The sequence below is a fragment of the Heloderma suspectum genome, chromosome 17 (assembly GCF_057233095.1).
Source record: "Heloderma suspectum isolate Gila_16-S chromosome 17, 16-S_ref, whole genome shotgun sequence".
Taxonomy (NCBI): domain Eukaryota; kingdom Metazoa; phylum Chordata; class Lepidosauria; order Squamata; family Helodermatidae; genus Heloderma; species Heloderma suspectum.
In genome coordinates this window covers 18,414,499-18,436,511 of record NC_139474.1, presented here as the reverse complement: position 1 = coordinate 18,436,511, position 22,013 = coordinate 18,414,499, and the positions used below count along the sequence as shown (strand labels likewise).

Genomic DNA, 22,013 nt, shown 5'->3' with positions numbered 1-22,013 from the left:
CGGGAGAGAGCGCAGGACAGGAAGGCCTGGCGTGCTGTGGTCCATGGGGTCACGAAGAGTCGGACACAACTGAACGACTGAACAACATGCATTTTGACCAACCCGTTTTCCTTCATGTCACCCACAGGGGCAACACCCCCCCTTCTATCCTACGCCTTGAGCTTTTGCCCACCGTTTTAACCCATTCTTCCAATTCCCCTCACAGAAGTCGCAGCTTTCTGCCCAGGTTCCACGACGGGCCATCCCCCTTGGAGGTTTGAATGCCGTGAATATTCCTTGTCATCACAATTATTCAGCCAATGGGGCGGGGTGCCCTTGGCTTGTATACAAGACAGGCTTTGTTCAACTTTCAGGACTACCTCCCTTCTGAGACACTGGCAAATGCCCAAGCATTTTCTGAAACGGGAGGTAAATCCTTTTGTTTATGATATTTATATCAACCTTCGTTTCAAAGTTGGCTTACGAGAAAAAGTTACTGTCCGTATGATTTAGGCAAACATTCAAAAGCTCTGGGAACAGTTCAAGGGCATGTTTTATCACAGCTTTCCTTAACCAGGTGTTTTTCAGGTGTGTTGGCCTATAACTCCATGGAAGCTCGGGTGTCAGTTGTGAGCCGGGCAGCGCTATACCAACTCCATCTGATACGGCGGCTGCGCCCCTTCCTTCCCAACCATCTGCTCCCATCGGTAGTGCATGCCCTGGTCTCCTCTCGTCTAGACTGCGGTAATGTGCTCTATGTGGAGTTACCCTTGAAGACGGTTCAGAAGCTGCAGCTGGTGCAGAACACGGCGGATCGCCTGATTAAAGACAGCTGCCGGCGTGATCACATCGCTCCAGTGCTAAAGGAGTTGCACTAGTTACCTGTTGCTTTCCGGGCCAAATTCAAGGTGTTGGTTTTGACCTTTAAAACCCTGTACGGTTCCGGTCCAGTCTTTCTCAAGGAGCGCCTCCAGCAACACCAGACAGGCCGCTCAACAAGGTCAGCCTCGGATGACCTTCTGTCTGTCCTATTAGCCAGGACAGCTAGGCTGGTGAGGACGAGGGAGAGGGCCTTCTCTGTGGTGGCCCCCACTCTGTGGAACTCCCTCCCTAGGGAACTCTGCCATGTCCCCTCTTTAATGAGCTTCCACCACGCATTAAAAACGTGGTTGTTCAGGCAGGCATTTGGGGTGGGTTAGGGTATTTTTAGGAATACGATGTTTTAATGTGAAATTTTATTGTTTTAAACTGCTGTATTATTGTACATTGCCCAGAGTGGCTGGGTGACTGGCCAGATGGGCGATTAAGAAATTTAATAAATAAATAAATAACTCCCATAATCCCTGCTGACTGGGGCTGTTGGCATTTGGAGTCCAAAACATCTGGAGGGCACCAGCTTGGAGAAGCCTGTTTTATTTTAACACAAATTTTTCAATCCATTGTTTCAGAACTGGCATGCTGATAAACAGGCCCCAAACAGTCATTTGCGTGCCTCCCTTTGGCTTTGGCTGCTGATCGGGGGAAGTGTCTGGCACAGAATATCAACCCGCAGGGCAGATTCGAAAGGGGAAGTGAGAAAACGGCCTGGAGAGAATGAAACCTTCAGACAGGGCTCAAGCAAAGCGTATCTGGGCACAATGCCATGTGAGCGTTGAGCCGGCCAAACTTTAATCGGGCTGTCAGGCAAAGGGGGAGCCTTACGTTGAGGTAGCGGCCCAGGTTGCCTTCCAGCTTGGCGTCGATGATGTAGCAGGACTCCTCGCCATCATAGAACTGCCGCGTGTTCCTCCGGACGGGCACGTTCTCCCCGCCCGCCAGGTTGGTCGACTTGATGGCGATGCCGTGGGTGGACTTCAGGGCAAACCCCCGGGTGGACTTCACAGCCACCTGGCGTTTCACGGGCCCTGCCAGAGACGCGAGCGAGTGAGTCGGTCTGTTGGGCAACGGCCCGGGGGCAGGTGACTGGACGCCAGGAAAGGTCCCAGAGCCATCAATGCCTGTTCCGGAGACTCATGCAGCTGGATGCTGGCATCCAATTTCCTTACCTACAATGCCCCTTTGCTTTAAAACAGGGGTGGGGAACTTCGGTTGTCGCTAGACTACATCTCCCATTCTCCCCAACCATGCTGGCTGGGATGATGGGACCTGCAGCCCAGCAGAGGAAGTTGGAGGCCCTCTGAGTCGGACTGCCTTGCTTGCGCGTGGCACGGTTCAAAAGAAATCCGACCGCTTCCGCCAGAGGCCACCGGCCTGCCTCACCTAGTCCGGACGAGGGATTCTTCCTCCCGTCCGCCGCCGGCTCTTCCTCCGACCCGGACGAAATGGTCTGGATGTCGTCGCTGTCGTTAGCATTGCCCTGGGCCTGCCCGGAGGTGGCTCGCCCGTTGTCTCCCTCACTGTCGGTGCTGCTCGAGAGCATAAGCACATCCTGCCAAAGACGGGGGGGAGATTCAAATGCAGTTTGCCTGCACCGGTGAGTAGCCAGGCAGGTCTCTGAAGCTTGGCTTCTCTGAGTTCTGGTGCAGGCAGACATGGCTTTTTAGGTGGTGGCACCAGTGGGACACCTTCACAGCAGGGGGATGGGGGGGGAAATCGCCCGTCTTTCTCTAATCCAGTGTTTAAATGGACACTTAAAAATCTACCTAGCTATTCAAGCATGCTTTTAACATTGAAGTGATCCCCTCCTCTTCTCTAAAGTGGCTTACATCTGCAGGGCCATGGTGAGGTTCTGGCTGCCTTCGGCTCTGATGCAAGGTAGTTTTGCTGAGTGGTCGCCGGGCCCCTTCGGGGATCGCTGGATTTGGGTTGTAACCGTACATCTTGTTTGTGTTGCACGCTCTGGGGAATGACAAGCAGAAAGAGGCGGGGGTCAGCCGTGTGACAATTCACCTCGGCACCCACCCTGTGCTGCTGCCTGAGCCTTGCTTAGCTATGAGATGCCAGCAAGGCAGAACAACAACATAAAGAAAAGGCCGGCTGAAAACAGCAACAATAAGCAAAGAAAGGAAGAAAACAGTTCGCAAAAATCTCTTGAAACATCTGCTAATACACGGTGTAGTGATCAAAGGTATCATCAAGTATTTAAGTAAGTGTAATAATTTGGCTGGAGAGGATTTGGGTGCCATGAGTGACTTGGGAAGCAAGAGACACAGAGAAATCTGATCCACCTTCCAGAACCTAACAGGAAAGTTCCTCTAAGCGAAGAACCAGATGTCTCTGAATGCTCCCCAATCAAGAAAGAAAAAAACAAACCCTCCCTGCATATAGAAAGTGAGCCTGACAGGGGGAAAAGGAAAAGCGAAACCTGGAACACTTGCTGGCTTTTTAGCAGGCAGTATATAATAGCCAATTACGAATAAAAGTTAACAAATAATAGATGGACACGCATTCAAAAGTGATAGTCTCCCTCCTGGCTGCCCAAAACGTTACAAGTCCAGGCCTGTGTTTTTCAAAGGAAGGGTGTATTATAAAGAGGGGACTTACGATGCAGATTTGCCATGGTCTTCAGATTCCTATAAAACACAGAGAAAGAAATAAAAGAACTTCCAAGTTTCTGTTCCCTTTTTTCTTCCTCCTGCTTTCCTGTCTTACGTTCCCACTCCTAAATATGGCATTCGGACAGACAGACGGATGTTGCCAGCACAATCAAATCACCCCATGCATATCATTTCTGACATTTCTATATCACCCAATCGCCAAAGCTCTCTAGGCCGTTTACAAAGATTAAAACCATAAAACACAGTATAGCAACACCATCTAAAACCATTTGCATACTAACGTAGAAAGCAAATTTACACAATCAACAATTAAAAATCCCAGGGCCTGTTAAAAGAAACGTTTAGCGTTTAGCCTGTGAGTAGAAGAAAGTCTTGACCTGGCACTGGAAAGATGGGTGCCAGGCAGGCATCACTGGGGAGAACATTCTACAATTGCGGGGCCACCACATAGAAGACTCTCTCCAAGTCTCTCTTGGAGAAGACTCTCAGAGGAGGGCTTCAGACGTTGATTGCAGCATATGTGCGACAAAGGTTCGTGCTTTGATTGCGATCTTTCAGCCTGCCAAGTTGAGCATGGGGGGTGGGGGGGGCACTTGTTCCCACTCCACCCCGAGACATGTTGGGCTTGTAGCCTCCATGAAATCAGGGAGAGTCACACTGCTTTCCAAATAGCTCCAGAACTCAGCATGGCAGAGACGAGAGCCCCATTCGGGGCTGAAATTTGGGGGTGGGGTGGGGTGGGGGGAGGGAGTACCGGCCCCAGCCGACAGAGTCATTTTAAACGACAGACCTATCCTGCCTGGTTATTACTGCCTCGGTGGGTCTCAGTATTTAACCTGAACACAAGTAAGGTTAACAAAAAACAATCTATTTAGAAAGCAGACTTTCAGTTCACTTCATTCCAACAAAAAGATCTTCTATATATTGCATGCACGCACACCCACGCGTATATACACGCACAAACAAGCATACGTATACACACACATGCATTCATTCTAAAGCAGAGGTGCAGAAACACTTTCAGCCAGAGGGCCAAATTCCATTTTGGAGAAGCTCTCGGGGGCTGCGTTTCAGTGGTGGGCGGGGCCAAAGGCAAGAGGGGTGGGGCTCCAATCCCCCAAACAGCAGCATGTTTTAGCATAAAGCTCTTACTTCCAGTACATAAGCCTTAGGAGAGGCATTTCGACCTTTTAGAACCGGGGGGACACACGGGGACGGACACACACAAACACACACACACGAAAGCCATGAAACCACCGAACAACGGGTGGTTGGGGAAAAGGGGGCAGATCTGCCTAGGGAACTCCAGAGGGCCACACTGCATCTGGCCTGTGCACCCCTGCGCTCCTGCACATCAAAAGGCTTCCCTTCGCACACACGGTACCTCTTTCTTCTTCACCTTCAGGTCCCCCTCCAGGCCGAGGTCCTCCTTGCCGGCGAGACCAGCCCTCTCGCTCTCCGCAGGCTCGGCCTTCGCTGGCGCTGCCTCGTGCAGCCGGAAGGAGGAGCGGCTGTCATTGTCCTGGTAGCTGTCGGACATGGTGTTTGAGCTCAGCCAGGAGGCCACTTTGTTCTTGGAGGTCTCTTCCGAGAGCGGGGGCTTGCACGGGGCCACCTCCTCGTGGCTGACTTGCCGGGCCAGGCCAGAGTCCTTGGAGGTGGTCTCCGAGATGCCGTTCTCCCGCTGGCCCCGGGTCTGCCGGCGGGTGGCGTAGCTGCGCCAGACCGAGCTGGTGCTGAAGTCCTCATCCTTGCAGAAATTGTCATCCGAGCTATCCTCGTTGGACTCCTCTGGCTCCTCCGAGCCTGAGTTCTCGTCCTCATCATCCTTCAGGTTGACGCCACTACTGTCCGAGGAGCACTTGGCCTCACTCTCATAGCCCTCCTTGGAGTTCTCCACGCTCTCGATGTGGTCCAGGTTGGCGAAGTACTCGTCACCCATCTCCAAGCCCTCCTTGTCGGCAAAATCGTCCGTCAAGATTTTCCCTGCGGGGTCAAAAAGGAGCGAAGCCCAACAGTTGTAGGAGGAATACATACATTTTTATGTATTCATTTCGTTTCTATACCGCCCCATAGCCAAAGCTCCCTGGGTGATTCAGAAAAATTAAAACCAAAAAGCACACAGTAAAACCATACAAAATGTTAAAGCATTAAAATCACAATATAACAATACAGCCAGAATAAAACCTAGCAGCAATGCAGAGATTTAAAATACAGATTTAAAACAGCAAAGCTAAAAAAACTAGGAAGCTAAAATGCCTGGGAAAATGAAAAGGTCTCCACCTGGCGCCGGAAGGAATACAATGTAGGTGCCAGGCGAACCTCACTAGGGAGCTCATTCCATAGCTGGGTGCCACAGCGGAAAAGGCCCTCCTCCTAGTAGCCACCTGCCCTACTTCCTTTGGCAAGGGCTCACAGAGGAGGGCTGCTGAGGATAATCTTAAAGTCCAGGTAGGCACATATGGGAGGAGGCGATCCTTCAGATAACCTGGCCCCAAGCCGTTAAGGGCTTTGAATGTTAATACCAGCGCTTTGAGTCGGGCCCGGAAATGGACTGGCAGCCAGTGCAGCTGGAAAAGTACCGGCGTAATAAGAGCTTGTTGGCCAGTCCCTGTTAACAATCTTGCTGCCCTATTTTGGACCAGCTGAAGTTTCCGGACCATTTTCAAAGGCCGCCCCACGTATAATGTAGTAATCCAGACGAGACGTTCTCAGAGCATGGATAACTGCAGCTAGGCTCTCTCTGTCCAGATAAGGGCGTAGCTGGTATACCAGCCTAAGCTGATAAAAGGGACTCCGTGCCACTGAGTCCACCTGTGCCTCAAGTGACAGTTCTGGGTCCAGGAGCACCCCCAAACTACGACCCTGATCTTCTGGTTTGGAGGCTCAGGGGGAAAAAAGCTCACTTCACCCAACCCCGCCAGAAGGAACACATAATTCCAGCTCACAGCTCTCTGGGCCTGCAAACTCTTATCCAGTGGCCAGAGAACCAAGGACCACTGGCTCCCAGGATAAACATCACAGCAAGGGAGAGACCAACTTCAGCCGGAGGAGGAGCAGCTGCACCCAGAAGAACTCTGAAATGAAGAACGGGTGCCCAAGTTTTGCTTTTTTCTTTTCCTTCTCCCTCACAATCCCGTTTTGCTTTTGTGTTGCATCTTTCAGGAGGGACTCCAATGATAGTAATAATAATCGTTCATTATACATCTTTGTAAGCTGCTCTGAGAACCCTCTTTGGCTGAAGAGTGGGGTAAAAACGCTGTCAATAAATGAAATAGGTAAGACAGAAAGAATGCCCCTGCATGGAGAAGGAAAGAGCGCCGGGTGGGGTGGGGGGAAGTATTCTCTCCCTGGGTTTGGGGTCCCAGTCCCAGTGACAACACTGGAGGCACGACTGGGCCCAATTTGATTTGGTGTACTGAGAGTTACTTCCCATGTTCAGGAGGAAGGTAAGTTAAGTTCCCCAAGACCAGTTCCAAAGCTGACTAGTTGTCTTTGTCACATCACTTCTCCTAAAATTTGGCATCACACATGCTCCAGATCGCAGGCTTGAAAAATAGCTAGAGGCACTGAACGACCTTGAACCGCTCATCTCCATTCTGTTGCAGAGAGAGAGCGGAAGCAAATGTCCCACGGGCATCGGCGCCCGAGCTTCTGGGAGCAAACACGGGCCAGAAGTGCGGTTTAAATAAAGTATGTTCTTGGAACACAGCACCTGCACCGGCTGATGCAACCGGACTCAGCTCTGGCACTGGAAAAGCGTCGCCGACAGATTTCCCCAGCTGATGCGCCCCCCAGCACAGGAAGCAGCCACCAAGCCACCAAAGCAAGAGAACAAGGCCCAAGCTGCTGAAAGACAATGGCTGCTGGTGCTGCATTTGAGGCCCTGTGGCACACATTCTCCAGAGGTCTCTGCAAGGAGGCTTTGCAGGTATTGTTTTTTGTTTTTTCTTAACAAAAATATAGTTTGGGTTACTTTTGTACAGTGGTTTTTTTTAAGCGGATTTTGGTTGCTGTTATAACTATTTCTGTATAAACTGTGCCTATTGTTTGTTGTCTGTTTTCTATGGGTAGCCCCAGACGGCAGCCTTTTTTGGGCTCTTAATAGGCGATCATCAGCATCCTGGGATTTGGTTTGGTTTTGGTGGTATCTATTCCCCAGCCATGGGGGCTAGAAACAAGTTTGGAATATGCAAAGCTGTCTTATATCAGGTTAGACTATTTGTCCATCTAGCCCAGTATGGTTTACCCTGAGAGGCAGCAGCTGTCCAGGCTGGCAATCACCCTGTGGCAGTGAGTTCCAAAGGTCAATTGCTCATTGAGTCAAGAAGCACGTTCTTTTGTGTGCCAGCAATCATTTCCACCCAGGGACTCTTGAGTTCTCATGTTAGGGAACATTTGTTCTCTCTCCATCCCCACCATTTATAACTTTCGTAAACTTCTATCATGTCCTGCCTCCGTCGTTTTTCTAAATGGAATAACCACAAAAACTTGAATGCCTTTTGTGGGCTTCGTGATGACATCTTCATTTCTTTTTCAATACTCCAAGAACTTACTCCCAGGGAAGTGTGTATGGGACTGCGGCTTCCATGTGTCCTGTACAACTGGAGAGCAGCCTTTGCTTATCTTGGTGTGAGTGTGTAGCTACAGGAAGTGCCGCCATCTTGAAACTCAGCAAACTCTACTGCTACCCCCACATTTTTTGCAGACAGAGAGTTCTTTCTTAGGAACATAGGAAGCTGCCTTGTATCGAGTCCAACACTGACTGGCAGCAATGGCCCTTCCCCTAAAACTGAAGATTCTAGTCCTCATGGCTCTGAATACAGGCAAATTTAAATAGGATCATAGGAAGCTGGTGACACTGACTGGCAGCAATGGCCCTTTCCTACAAATGAAGATTCTAGTCCTCATGGCTCTGAATACAGGGCTGATTTAAATATAGGAAGCTGCCTTATAGCGAGTCAGACCCTGGGTCCATCGAGCCCAGTATTGTTGTCATTGACTGGCAACAGCTCTGTGTGGTTCCTTACAGGGTTCCTTCCTAGACCTACCTGGAGATGCTAGGGATCAAACCTGGGACCTTGTGCGTGCAAAGCAAGCTCTCTGCCACCCAGCTACGATTCCTCCCAGAGAGCTGAGAGACCCTCGCGATGCCAACGCAAGGGACGGATGGAGACCAGACTGCAGGCCGGCTTGGGGTGCAGCTGCACTTGTTCGCAGCGCGCCCCCGATCCAACTATTCCAGAGACTGCGGGTGGCGTACCTGCGTAGATGCAGACGAAGGAGCCCTTGGCGATGTCGTCCAGGCAGCGGATGCCCCAACCCTTGTTCTGCGTCTTGAAGAGCTGCAGCCGCACCTGGAGGCCGTGCTGCACCAGGCGGTTTGTGCACATGTTCAGGCTGCATTTGCAGCGCTTGTTGCACTCGTAAACCCTGGATGCGTGGGAGACCAGGAGCAGTACCGGGGGGGGGGGGGGCAGTGAGAAGGAGAGAAGATCACACAGTCAAGCACCAAAGCCTTCCTTGCCAGGCCCAGAAACTGCGCCTTCTGGACCTGTCTTTAAAAGAGACGGTCACATTGGTGAGGCGGGGATCAAGAGTCGGAAGGGGTCCTTCGAGGTCATCTAGTCAAACCCTGCTGCTCAATGAAGGATTTGCAACGCAGCTAAAGCAGCCCGTTCAGCCCCTGATTGAATACGCTCCCGTGAAGGAGACCCACAGGTGCTGAGGCAGCCTGTTCCACTGTCGAACAGTTCGTACCGTAAGAAAGGTTCTCCTAACGTTTAGCCGAAATCCACTTCCCTGCAATCTCCGCCCACCGGTTCTAGGCCTGCCCTCTGGAGCAACAGAAGACGTCTGCGCCATCTTCTGTGTGGCGGCCCTCCTGACAGTCAAAGACCGCCATCCCGTCTCCCCTTAATCGTCTCGTCTCCAGGCTAGAGCTATGCAGCTCTTTCAACCAACCTCCGTAGGACTCAGCTTCTAGAGCCCTTCGACATCCTGGTTGGCCTGCTCTCGACACACTCTAGGGACCCTTCTGTGTTTCGCAGGCAAGCAGGTCAGCACCCTCTCACTGCTATCTACTGATCTTATTTGTACCCCGCCTTTCTACCAAGAAAATGGCGCTGAAGGCGGCTTGCAGTCAGGGATAAATAAAAACTTGATTAAAACAATAATACAAACCAATGCATTAAAGCATAATTAAAAACACAACAGCACCTGACCCAACAGACCCAATTTACATGCCAGAAAGCCTGCTTAAATAGAAACGTCTTTGCCTGCCGCCTCCTTCCGAAACCAACAGTGGTTCAGACCGAGATGAGGCCATCTGACCAGCGCTACGGAATTGGAGCCACAAGCCGGGTGGAAAGGAGGGAAACTCCCTCCCTCTTCTGGTGCTCCCCAGAAATGGGTATTCAGAGATACAGGGAGGCTCCGTTGCAAACTATCACGGCTAGTAACACAAACCAATAAATAACAGTGTCCCGCTGGACCAGAGCAAAATAAAAGCCGTCTGGCCAGTTTGTTGTTGTTTGCTACATTTATATCCCGCCTTTTTTCCTCCTTAAGGAACCCAAGGCTAGTCCAGCGTCCTGTTTCCAGATGGCTCCGGGAAGGCCGCAAGCAGGGCACAAAGAGGCCTCCCCTCTTTGCATCATAGCAACAGGTAGACTACCACTGAACCTGTATGCTCCATTTCTTGACCACTAGCCATTTGCAGACAGCTCCCCCAACACACAGACAGACACACACACACACACACACACACACTGACTTTCTCTAATTCAAGGACAGGCAAACTGGTGCCCCCCCAGGTGTTTTGGGCTCCAAATCCCATCAGCCCCAGCCAGCTTGGCCAATGGTCAGAGATTATGGGAGTTATGGTCCCAAACACCTGGAGGGTGCCAGGTGACGTGGCTCTGGTCAAATGCACCTTTAAAGACAGCAGCCAGGACATTCCCACATTTTTAGTTTTCTTCACACACACAAATCCCAACCAACCACCTGGTGGTCCTTTCCCTGCCGCGCAGGCACAGATAAGTAGCTCTTTCACGAGTCTGACTTACCCTGTGGGGAGGCACTCTTCCAACCTCTTGTGTTGGTATCCAGAATTCGGGTTGCTCTGGCCCCCGGGGGTGCAGGCCGTGGCCTGGATGGTCAGCTGGTGGCAGGCACATTTAGACCTTTTAAAGGAAATATGGCACACTGTTAGGGGGAACGGGGTTGGTTGGTCGGTCGGTGGGGCAGGCTGGGCAGGCTCCCAGAGGGCCTGCTTTGCCAAGCCCTGCAACAGTTTGGAAGCCCGTCTCCGCTCACCTCTTCTGAAAGCCCCCCGGGGGAAGAGTGCATTCAAGATGGAGGAAGCAAGCCAGCCCAGAACCACCAGAGATGTGAGCGCACCAGAGGCAACAACAGAAAAAGAAGCCTTTAAGTCGAAGATGCACAACCCATGGGCTGCGTGCAGCCCTCCAAGGGGCTTCACTGTGGCTCCCCAAGGGTCCCCTGCCCCCCAGCCACCGACAGATTCCCCACCACCACCGATTTCCCCTGCTGCCTGAACTCTCCACTCCCTCCCACAGACATCCTTATGCGCATCACTCTTTCCCCATCACTCCTAGCAGCAAGGAAAGAGCGGTGTGTAACAGAACCATGGGGGGGGGGGTGTGCGTTTTGTCACCTTCGGGGTACCGCATCCCTGCTTTAAGGGAAATACAACACTGGAACAGTCAGATGTTTATAAGTATTCAAAAGGACCTCATGTCAAGAACCACCATGCTGCAAAGACACAAAGGGGAGGGACTGCAGCCAAGTGGAAAATTCGGGGTGCGGGCAGCTGAAAAAAGGAGCAGGCAGCAGGAACGACCCTCTCTCTCCACCCGAGACCCTGGCAATCCGCTGCCAGTCAGGATTAGAACCAGTCTTCCCAACTCTGCTACCCTCCAGATGGGTTAGACTACAATTCCCATCAGCCCCAGGCAGCACAGCCAATGGCTGGGCACCGCAAGGGCGGGAGCAAGGACGGGAGCAAGGCTGGGCTAGATCATCTTGCGCTAGATGGAGAAATGGTCTCAGCTGGCACGCGGCAGCTTTCTAAAACTGCACATCCTGCCTGGCAGATCAATTAGAGTCCGGCAATTAGGGTCCTGCAGAAGAATTAGATCTGGATGGCCATGGAATCATCTCATTGTCAGGCTCCCCCCCCTCCCCTTGTGGACATTTCATTACTTTTGTACCATATTTTTGCTCGACAATGCTGTTCATGGGGGTCTTGTCTCTTTTTTTTAATAGCACAGACCAACCTTCCCCAACCTGGTGGCCTCCAGATCTTTTGGACTCCGGCTCTCAGCACTCCTGACCATTAGCTATGTTGGCTGGGGCCGATGGGAATAGATGTCCCCGAGTGTACCAGGTTAGGGTAAGGCCGGCATACAGATTTAACTGTTCCACCTACACATCAAACTAACATGATCCTTCCGTTGCCATCTGGTGTTTTCCAACTTTTTCGGAGGCGGGGGGGTAGTTCTTTTTCTTTCAAGAAAATTCATAGCCTTGCTGGAGAAGAGGAAGTATACCTCGCCTTGGGGACATGGGGGTTGGGGGGCGGACAGAGCCAACACAGGCCCACAAAAACCCAGAGCCCGCCTTGACAGAAGAGGGATCCTTCAGTATTTTGATTATTTCAGAACATGCAGTAGTGTGCCCTTAGTTAAGGCTTGTGAGTAAAAAACACGTTCTGCCATTATAAAAGTGTAATGGGGAGCTTGGTCGTTCTAATTATTATTATTACGTCTATACAGAGCCACCAAGGTGCATGGTGTTTTGAAGCAGGGGTGCTGAACCTCAGGCCCGGGGATGGGGGGGCAAACCCTGCCCCGGGCTGGCATCCAATTTCTTTAACTGAAATACCCCTTCCTTTTAAACAGGGGTGGGGAAGCTGTGGCCCTCCAGATGTCGTTGGACTACAACTCCCATCCTCCCTGGCAAGGAGCCATGCTGGCTGAGAATGATGGGAACTGCAGTCAAACACATCTGGAGGGCAGCAGGTCGGGGAAGGCCGCCACACTCCAGTCATTCTCTCGGGAGTTGGTCGTTCCCAACCTTGGTTCACCCACAATCCCGCCCTTGCAACAACCACGGTTTGCTTCTGATTGGCGATCCCGGTTTGCCGGAAACTGAGACCGGCAGCTTCTCATCTTGCACAAAAGCGAGAAGTGGCGAGCGCTCGTGCCCGGCTCGTTCTCTCAACGCTAACCCACAGTTCAGAGTTACCTTGGAACAGGCTCTTAAACAACTGTAGTTCAAAGGGGTCAGGGGGATCGTGGGGAGACGCATACAACTGCCCCCCCCCGCTCACTTGTCCCTACAGCCGTCTTCGCAGTCGCAGCCCACCAGGAACTCCCAGCCAGTGTTGATATAGACTCCCTTTCCGGGGATGCGCTCCTTGCTGTAGGCCACCTGGGGTGGAGGGGTGTTGTCGATCTCGTTTACGCAGGACAGGGGGACGTCCTCCTTGCCCTTGGTGATGTCGCTGATGTAATAGAAGGGCTTATAAGGCTGGAACTTGCGGTCCACCAGGACGTAGGGGTCCAGGCAGAACATCTCCAGGAAGAGGAAGTCGCAGTCCGTCTCGAAGAGGTAGCGCTCGATCTCGCCCATGCTGCGCAGGCACAGGCCGCAGGGCGTCTTGTAGACCACGTGGAAGCCCGTCTTGCGGTTGATGCGCCGGCGGGCCGTCATGCGCCGGAAGTCGTAGAGGAGCGGGATGAGGAGGGGGTTCTTGCTGCGGTACTGGTCGCTGCGATAGGGGCGCACTCGGGAGAGGCAGCTGAAGCTGCACACGTGGGGCAGGTAGAACAGCTTCTCCACGGGGGCCCGGTAGGAGGGCTCGTTGGGGACCCTGTCCTGCATGCCATGGAATGGCTGAGTGGGGCCACCAGTTGGCTGGGCCCCGGAGAACCTGCCGGGGGGAGAGAGGGATGGTGAGCAAGTCAGGGGCATCTGAGGCTGGAGGCCCCCATCACACACAAGTGGTTATTGATGTCCTCCTCTATGCCATGCCCCCACCTGCAAAGAGTCCTTCGACATTCCATGCTCAATCAGCATGTGACTCAGTTCTCATGGGAGGGGGGATCCTTCCTGGGTGACCAGCCAGATGGGCGATTAATAAATTAAATAAACAAACAAATAAATAAATTAGGGTGTTCCTTTTCTTCCTAAAGACTTTTTGTAGTTCCCAAAACCTAGGGCTCCCCCCACATCTGCCAATGCCTCCCTCTTGTGTGTGGGCACTGATGTTTTGGCTATATATCCGACGGAACGCAAGCCTGAACATGAGAAAGAGAGGTAATGAGGGTTGTGCGTGTGATTTGGGGGAGGGGGAGACTCTTGTGGCCCTCCTCCTTGCACAATTACAGATGGACTCAGGGGGCTGGTGGCACAGAGCCCCCCCCCATATCACGGACACTCACCGGAATTGCTGGGTCAGCCCCGCCCGCCCAACGGGAGGCGTTTCGCTCAGGACGGGGGAGGAGGGAGAGGACGGTCCCGAGCCCGCCGAACCGGGACGCACGAACGAAGTGCTCTTCTTTGCCACCTGCTGCTTCTTGGCCTGAGCAAGCTGGCTCTCCGGACCGCTGCGCGAAGGAGACGGAAGAGAAGGGCCACAAGGACGGGCACGGTCGGACACCCGCCAACAGCCACGAGGAGGAAGAGGAGGAGGAGCGAGAGCTGCCGGTGACCGTGGCGGGGAGAAGTCGACTCACTGGGGGAGGGGCCCATGGAGTGGAGTCTTGCCCCAGGGCCCCCAAGACCTGCAGCCGGCACTGCCCTCCCAGACTGCCCCTGGGCACTCCTTGCCACCGCCAAGGCCCTCCCACCGGGGACAGTCCCCCACGACTTACTCCACTTCAACGAACTGGGGCGAAACGGGTTGGGACATCATGATTGGCATCTGGGGCTGTTCCACAGGCTTAAACTGCTGCGGGCTGGACACCGTCAAGTCATGGGTGTACTGGACCACCGGCCCTTTGCTCCGCACAGCCCCTGGCAGGAGAGAAGTGGGAAATTCAGATGCGGGGGGCGATAAGCGGCACTGCAGCCCCGGGAGGAAGGAAGCCCTTTGCTTCCCCGGCTCTGTGGAGGGTCAAAGGACCATGTTGCCCTGCAGTGTGGGCCGTGTAGAGCCAGGAACAGTGAAGTGGGTTTTGCTTGGGGAGCTTTAGTGGGGCAAAAGGACACCCATTTCCTTGCTTTGGTCCTCTCAGTGGTGTCCCCCGCCCCCCTCAGCATAACGTTGATGGCAGTTTTTCAGATCAGATGCATACCGACATTTGGCCGGGTCCTCATTTGTCCCCCTTGTTTCTTTTCCTGGGTGGAGGCGGTGGAGGTCTTCATGCTGAACATGGGCTCCAGGCGTGTGGAACCTCGGTAGATCCACTCGCAGCGTTTGTCATCCTGAGGAGGGGGTGGAGAAAAGGACATGACTGTCGTTGAGACTCAGCAGGAAGAGAGAGCAGGAGACTACCGGAAAGTATAAACTGCACTGGCATGTACATTCTCAGAGCAGCACCCGTCTCTCGGTCACGCCAGACGTCCGGTGCCGAACCCCTCCTCTCCTGCAGGGGCCATGCACACAACGGAAAGCCAGCGCGGCCACGCTCCCATCACGGGACGGCGGGGGATAATGGAGCCACATGCAGAGAGACCCGCAGGGATTCCTGCACCAAGGCAATCACCAAACTGGGAGACCAGACGAGAAAAAGTGGGGCTGCCCCTTACCAGGAAGAGGATTTTGACGAGGCTGCCGTCCACTTCTTCCACGCGGGACTTCCACCAGGTGCCCTCCCACTCGGTTTTGATCTGCTGGCCACTCTTGAGCAAGACCATCGGCCGGTTTGGGTATGCCGTGACGTACTCCTCGATAAAATCCCGGCACGAGATGTCTTCGATGTCCTCCCAGGACTTTTTGACTGCCCGGAGGAAACGCATGGTTAACCGTGAAGCCGTGTTTCTGCAGACCTTTTTCCTATACAAAGCGCTTCACTCAGGGGTGTGGAACCTCTGTCAGCCTGAGGGCCAAATGCAATCGGGGGCTGCATTCCAGTGGTAAGCAGGGCCAAAGGCAGAGGAGGTGGAGCCAAAAAACCCACCTTAATCCTATATTTCAGCTGCAAGTTCTCACTGCCAGTAACTCAGCCTCAGGAGAGGCATTTCAACCTTTTCGAATAGGGGAAAAAAGTGCTCAAAAACTGGAAAACCACCAAACGATCAACAGGTGGGGGGAAGGGGGTGGGGCCATCTGGGGAACCAGATTTGGCCCCCAGGACTGAGGTTCCCCATCCCTGACTTAAGTGTGTTTCTTACCCAGTCTTTATGATCCACAAGGCGGCTTACAAAAAGTGCACTTGACAAAAAACAAACCCCCGACATCGCTAAAGCAACAGGAGGAAAATATGCCACAAAGTCGTCTGGCAAACAATTTCTTGCAGCCCCCAAATCTCCTCTGAAATAACCCAACCTTAACTGCCATGTAGAACTCACCAGGGATGGAAGTGGGTGAGTCTCTGCAAAGCGGGCCCCACCACTGAAAAGGCCCCGTTTAGTTTAGCTGCCCACCAAAGATGATCTAAGGGGGTGGCCGTCTTTAAGACAGCTTTTTTCGTGGTTGGTCTCTTAAACGACAACTGTGACTGTTTTATTCTCACTTTTCAATCAAGATTCTTGGGGGGAGGGGGCTGCTTTTCAGAGTAAAATTCACAAAGAATCTGTTGTCTCTCTTGGATTTTTAATCAAACTATTACTAAGCCACCTTGTACAGCTAGGATAAATATTCAACACCAGGTGAATACCTGTTTGATTTACCCAGGCCTTCGAAATGCAGAATTTTGCCACATCCAACTCATATGGGTGTTCGTTTTATTGCTATTGCTGCTATTGCTTGAAGCTATTTTCTATTGTTTTATGCCAGGACTGGATAACCTTTTTTCTTCACGGGCCACATTCCTTTGGGGGAAATCTGTCAAGGGCTGAAGCCAGCAGCGGGCACAGCCAGATGCAGAACAGGGTGCACCCCAACTCTTTCTGCCATCCCCTTCTTTCTCCCTCTCTCTCATTCTCTCTGGCATCTCCTTGTCTCTCTGGTCTCTCCCCCTCTCCCTTGGGGTGAGGCTTCAACTGATCACTTGCAGACGGGTTTTGAAATGAGGCCAAAGCTGCCCACCCCAGTTTTATGCGCCAATTTAGGAACCTGGCATGTTACTCTAGGAGGCTGAGACTTGAAGAGCAGGGTATACCTTTCCGGTTGTTCGAAACCAAGAAGCTGGGTAGAAATGCAGGTGGAGACCATTTAGGACTTCCCAGGACAAAACCAGAATTCGGGTCTATGAACATTACAGCTCTTATCTCGCCCATCTTTAACGGCCCCGTATCACCTGCTCATTCAGCGTCTTTGAGAAGGGGTGCTTGTCAGGCCTGCATCCCTTCAACCCGATGCCTCGGGGGAAGCTGGGATAATGGTACCCTTGGTTTCTACGTTGCTTCCACCCCAGTGCAGCTGGGTAAATGAGGGATGGGGAACCTGCAGCCAGCAGGCCAAATACAGCTCGTGGAGGTTCTCCATCTGGCCTGCCAGCTCTATAGCCAAGCCATACACACTTCCTCCCCAAAGCCCCACACTCACTAGCTTTCCCCCACAACAGTGTTCCACAAAGGGCTGGTTTTTGCAGTGCTGAGCTGACAAACCCAGCTCTTATCTCTGATCAGAGATCAGAGCTGGGCCGTCCTCCATGTCAGAGCTGCAGAAAGGCAGCCAGGGCTGATACAGTTTCCCACCCCTGGTGTAGAGCTTCCCCTCATAATCTATCCAGCAGGTGCGCCAACGCTTGCCTAAATGCGTAAGCACCTGGCATGCTCCCCCCCTCAGCTGACATCACAGTGCCAATAGCACCCATGCCCCCGGCATTCACCTCCTTGTGAGCACGGCATGCATCCAGCCACATTTGTATTTCAGAACGAACCGCCGTTTCCCTCTAAGGACAGGAATACGGCTCTGCTTCAAGCCCTCTTGAAGATCTAAAAGGGAGCTGGCTAACAGCAGACCGTCATGGCTCTGGCTCAGGAAAGAGCAGCCAGAGGAATACTCACGCGGCCTGCAGATCAGGTAGAGCTCTGGCTGGATGACGTAGGAGGCGTAGCCGTCGTCGAAGAAGATAAGGAACCTGGAAGGGATGGAGATCGCAAGGGTGAACCACAGTGGTATCTCTCTAAGGCACCGTGCAGGACATGGTCTGGAGACAATGTGGGGAGTTTGAAGCCTGCATCAGAACACTGATCAGACAACAGAGCAAACTCACAGAAAGAGCACAAAAATACATGTATTAAAATGTTCCTTCTTTTTAGGCTGTTGAGATCCATACAGGCTGTAACAGCAGGAGATGAGAGGGGAGGGCCATTCCACCGACCTGTTGAAATACTAATTTTTTTCCTCTTCCCTCCCCATCCATTTTTCCTTGCATGTGGTGTCTTTTAGAGAGTAAGCCTGTGGGACAGGGTGTGTCTTGTTTTACTGTTTGGATGTAAGGCACTGCAGGAGCCTTTTTGGCTGAGGAGCAGGATAATAAACACTGTAAATAAATAAACAAACCTATTATAAAGAAATATGGGATGCATTAAAATTGGCCAGGGATTCTTTAAAAATCTGGCAGCCAGCCATTGGCAGGGGTTGCACATAAAACCATACGAAACCATGAAGCGGGGAATTTTGAATGCTTTGCCATGTTACAACTAATTTATACTGATGGTGCAAAATGATGAGAGGGATTTTTCTCCCAACGTTTTTGTCATTATCTCATTAAGCTTGGTGGGCAGATGTTACTGATGTCTCTTGGGTTTTTGGTATGATAATGAATCTGCAGCATACTCAGGGTATTAGCTATACAAATGTAAAAGAATGGCACGAAAAGTAATTCTTCTAGAAGTGTGGCAGACTTCCGCCCCAGACCTCATCTTGTTCTTGATGTTGGGCGTCTCGGCCACGATCCCGGCGTACAGCCACACCTGGTTCCCGTCCTTGTACTTGGCCACCACCCGGCTGCCGACATGGAGCTTGTCAGCTAGCGGGTGGTAGTCGTAAGCGATGTGGTTGCCTGATAGCAAGCTCTTCCCCTTGTTGTCAAACTTCACTTTGTATTTTTTCCCAGGCCCTGATAGGGAGAGAGAGATGGCCAAGGGCAGTGGTCAGTCACAACTGCAAAATGGGAGAAGGATGGAAAAACAGTCAACACACAAGGGACAGACGGAGGGGCTGGACCTCAGGTCAGTGGGCCAAACCCTCTGGCCCGCCTGGGGGCCAAATCTGGCCACGTCTCCTTCCCTCAGCCCAACCCACTTCCCCGGATTGGCAACTGATGTTTTCCTGGCATCTGCACATTTCTCCCCCGCCCTACTCCCTGCAAGTCATAAAGGGTGGAAATCCCTCTCCGAAGCCTTAGTGGCTGTCAAGAAGAGCTGGAAACTAAAAACATGGTGGCAGTTTGGGTATATTGCCCCCTCCCTCGCTATTCCCTTCGGCCCACCAATGGAATGCAGCTCCTGAGAGCATCTCCAAAACCACATTTGCCCCCTGGGAGGAAAGAGATTCAGCACCCCTGTTCTAAAGAGTCCACCAGGGGTGGACAGAGGGTAGCTCTGGATCCCGCTGGATTCTTCATTCCAGCACTCTTACTTCGGGGGAGGGAGTCATTTCACTGCAATGTGTTACATGTGGGGCTGCCGTTGAAAACAGTCTGGAAATTCTGCTGGTTCAAAACAGGGCAGCGAGATTGTTGACGGCTGGTCGACGCGATCAAATCATGCCAGCACTTCCGGCTGCGCTGGCTGCCAGTCCCTTTCCAGGCCTGATTCAAAGTACTGGTATGAACTTTCAAAGCCCTAAATGGCTTGAGGCCAGGTTATCTGAAGGATTATCTCCTCGCATATGTACCTTCCCAGACCCTAAGATCATCTTCAGGGGCCCTTCTCCGGAAGCCCCTGCCAAAGGAAGTGAGGCGGGGGGGCTACCAGGAAGAGGGCCTTTTCTGCTGTGGCACCCCAGCTGTGGAACGAGCTCCCTACAGAGGTTCGCCTGGCACCTATGATGCATTCTTTCCAGCACCAGGTGAACACTTTTTGATTCTGCCAGCATTTTTGCTTTCTGGCCTTTTAGCTTTGCTGTTTTAAATCTGTTACTGCAAGCTGTCCTGGTCGCCCACTCAGTCTGTACGGCCAAACTAGGCTTTACTGAGGCCCCAGTCCTCCCTAGGGAGCCAGGTCTCCCCAACCCTAACCTGAGGCTTAACCCTAACTTTGATGTGCAACTGAAACAACCCCCCATCCACAAGGTATACTCAAAGCTGGCAGACCATCCTAGTTGCCCACTCAGTCTGTCTGGCCAAACTAGGCTTTACTGAGTCCCCAGATCCTTCCCAGAGAGCTGGGTCTCCCCCGAAGTAACCCTCACCCTCACCCTCACATATAACTGAATCATCCCCCAGCCACCCATAATACTCAAGGACAATTGGCCAGCCATCTTGGTGGCCCACTCAGCCTCTGACCAAGCTTGGCTTTACTGAGGCCCCAAATCCTGCCCGGGAAGCCAGGTGCCCCCAACCGTAACCGAAGGCTTAACCCTAACCCTGAGATGCTACTGAAACATTGCCCCATCCACCCAGTATATTCAAAGACAGTTGGCAAGTCATCTTAGTGGCCCACTCGATCTGTCTGGCCAAGCTAGGCTTCACTGAGGCCCCAGTTCCTGTCTGGAGAGCCGGGTCTCCACAACCCTGACCTGAGGCTTAACCGTAAGCCTGACGTGCTACTGACACATTCCCCAGCTCACCTGCTATACTCAAAATCCCTCAGCAAGCCGTCCTGGTCACCCACTCGTCTTTCAGTCCAAACTAGACTTTACCGAAGCCCTGGTTCCTGTCTGGAAAGCTGGGTCTCCCCAACTCTAACCTGAGGCTTAACCCTCACCCTCACGAGCCACTGAGACATCCCCTCATCCACTCAGCATAGACACTCAGGAAGCCGTCCCAACCTAGGCTTCAGCGAGGCCTCAGTTCTTTTCTGGAGAACCAGGTCTCCCCAACCCCAACCCTAACCTGAGGCTTAACCCTAAGCCTCACATGAAACTAAATGTGTTCATCGCTGCTAGGTTTTATTCTGGTCGTATTTTTATACTGCAGTTTTATATTTTGTGTGTTTTTATGCCACATTCTGTGGCTTTAATTTTTGTGACCCGTCCAGGGAGCTTTGGCTATTGGGAAGAATAGAAATGTAATAAACATTAAATTAAATAAATAAACACATTTTGTTGTTCCTGTTGTTAAACAACTAAGAGGCAGAAATCCTAGCCAATCTATCGTAGTATCATAGAATAGTCGGGTTGGAAGGGGCCTACAAGGCCATCGAGTCCAAGTCCCTGCTCAATGCAGGAGTCCAAGTCAGAGCATCCTTGACAGATGGCTGTCCAGCGTCGTCTTGAACACCTCCAGTGTGGGAGAGCCCACCGTCTCCCTAGGGAATGGGTTCCATTGTCGTATTGCTCTGACAGTCAGGAAGTTTCTCCTGACGTTCAGCCGGAATCTGGCTTCCTGTCACTTGAGCCCATGATTCCGGGTCCTGCACTCAGGGATGATTGAGAAGAGATCCCGGCCTTCCTCTCTGGGACAACCTTTCAAGTCCTTGAAGAGCGCTATCCTATCTCCCCTCAGTCTTCTCTTCTAAAGGCTAAACATGCCCAATTCTTTCCGTCTCTCCTCACAGGGCTTTGTTTCCAGTCCCCTGATCATCTTTGTTGCCCTCCTCTGAACCCTCTCCAGCTTGTCTGCATCCTTCTTCGAGTGCGGTGCCCAGAACTGGACACAGTACTCCAGATGAGGCCTAACTAGTGCTGAGTAGAGGGGAACTGCAAGTCCTCCAGCGATCTACCAGTATATCCTGATCAACCTTCTGCCCAACCCTGTTCTGGACCGCCTGATGGAGTCCCATCCAGTTCCCAGGATCCTTTGTTAGGGAACTATGAGAGGTAAGAAGGTTTGAGACACCGGTCCAAGCAAGACGTCTCAACGTGGGCTTCACTGTTGAATCGGGTCCTGCCACACCCGGTCCCCCACAGCCCAATTCAGCAGAAACACGAAGCAGCGGAAGGTAGGCCTGCCTGCCATCTGGACAAAACACTGGAAGGGTCAGCAAGGCAAGCAGGCAGTGGTCCCTGAAAGCTGCCATACTCACCCACTGTCTGGATGGCGATCAGTGTGCCCTTGTGCCAGGTCTTGGTCCGTTTCTTGCCCAGGATGCGGTCACCCACCACAAGGTCACCGTCTTGGGTGAGTTCACAGCCAGGGCTCACCTGCTGGGATCCTGGGACAGAAAATCCCATGAGGCGCCGGCTGAAAAGCCTGGTCTTCGAGACACCCCCAAACCCAGAGGCCAAGTTTCTGAGGAGGCCAAGATGAATGCGGCCTCGGCAACAGCCCGTCCCCGTCCTCCCTGAGCCAA

The 22,013-nt window shown here is 52.4% G+C and overlaps 1 protein-coding gene across 5 annotated transcripts in view; it reads right to left on the bottom strand.

Moving 5' to 3' along the window:
- The window catches only part of SETDB1 (SET domain bifurcated histone lysine methyltransferase 1), a 38,372-nt gene that overhangs the window by 2,555 nt on the left and 13,804 nt on the right, over window positions 1–22,013 (bottom strand). For 3 of the 5 annotated variants that reach the window (XM_084823421.1, XM_084823420.1, XM_084823422.1), the window contains exons 6-20: window positions 21,747–21,875; window positions 18,475–18,676; window positions 17,619–17,692; window positions 15,255–15,445; window positions 14,801–14,930; window positions 14,378–14,519; window positions 13,946–14,110; window positions 12,832–13,434; window positions 10,544–10,660; window positions 8,740–8,909; window positions 4,861–5,462; window positions 3,463–3,491; window positions 2,685–2,817; window positions 2,239–2,407; window positions 1,681–1,883 (exon numbers count right to left, since the gene is read on the bottom strand). In XM_084823421.1, coding sequence (XP_084679547.1) covers window positions 1,681–1,883; window positions 2,239–2,407; window positions 2,685–2,817; window positions 3,463–3,491; window positions 4,861–5,462; window positions 8,740–8,909; window positions 10,544–10,660; window positions 12,832–13,434; window positions 13,946–14,110; window positions 14,378–14,519; window positions 14,801–14,930; window positions 15,255–15,445; window positions 17,619–17,692; window positions 18,475–18,676; window positions 21,747–21,875 — 3,059 coding nt within the window. The remainder of the gene's footprint in view (window positions 1–1,680; window positions 1,884–2,238; window positions 2,408–2,684; window positions 2,818–3,462; window positions 3,492–4,860; window positions 5,463–8,739; window positions 8,910–10,543; window positions 10,661–12,831; window positions 13,435–13,945; window positions 14,111–14,377; window positions 14,520–14,800; window positions 14,931–15,254; window positions 15,446–17,618; window positions 17,693–18,474; window positions 18,677–21,746; window positions 21,876–22,013) is intronic. The other 2 variants (XM_084823423.1, XR_014786218.1) reach the window with 2 other exon arrangements.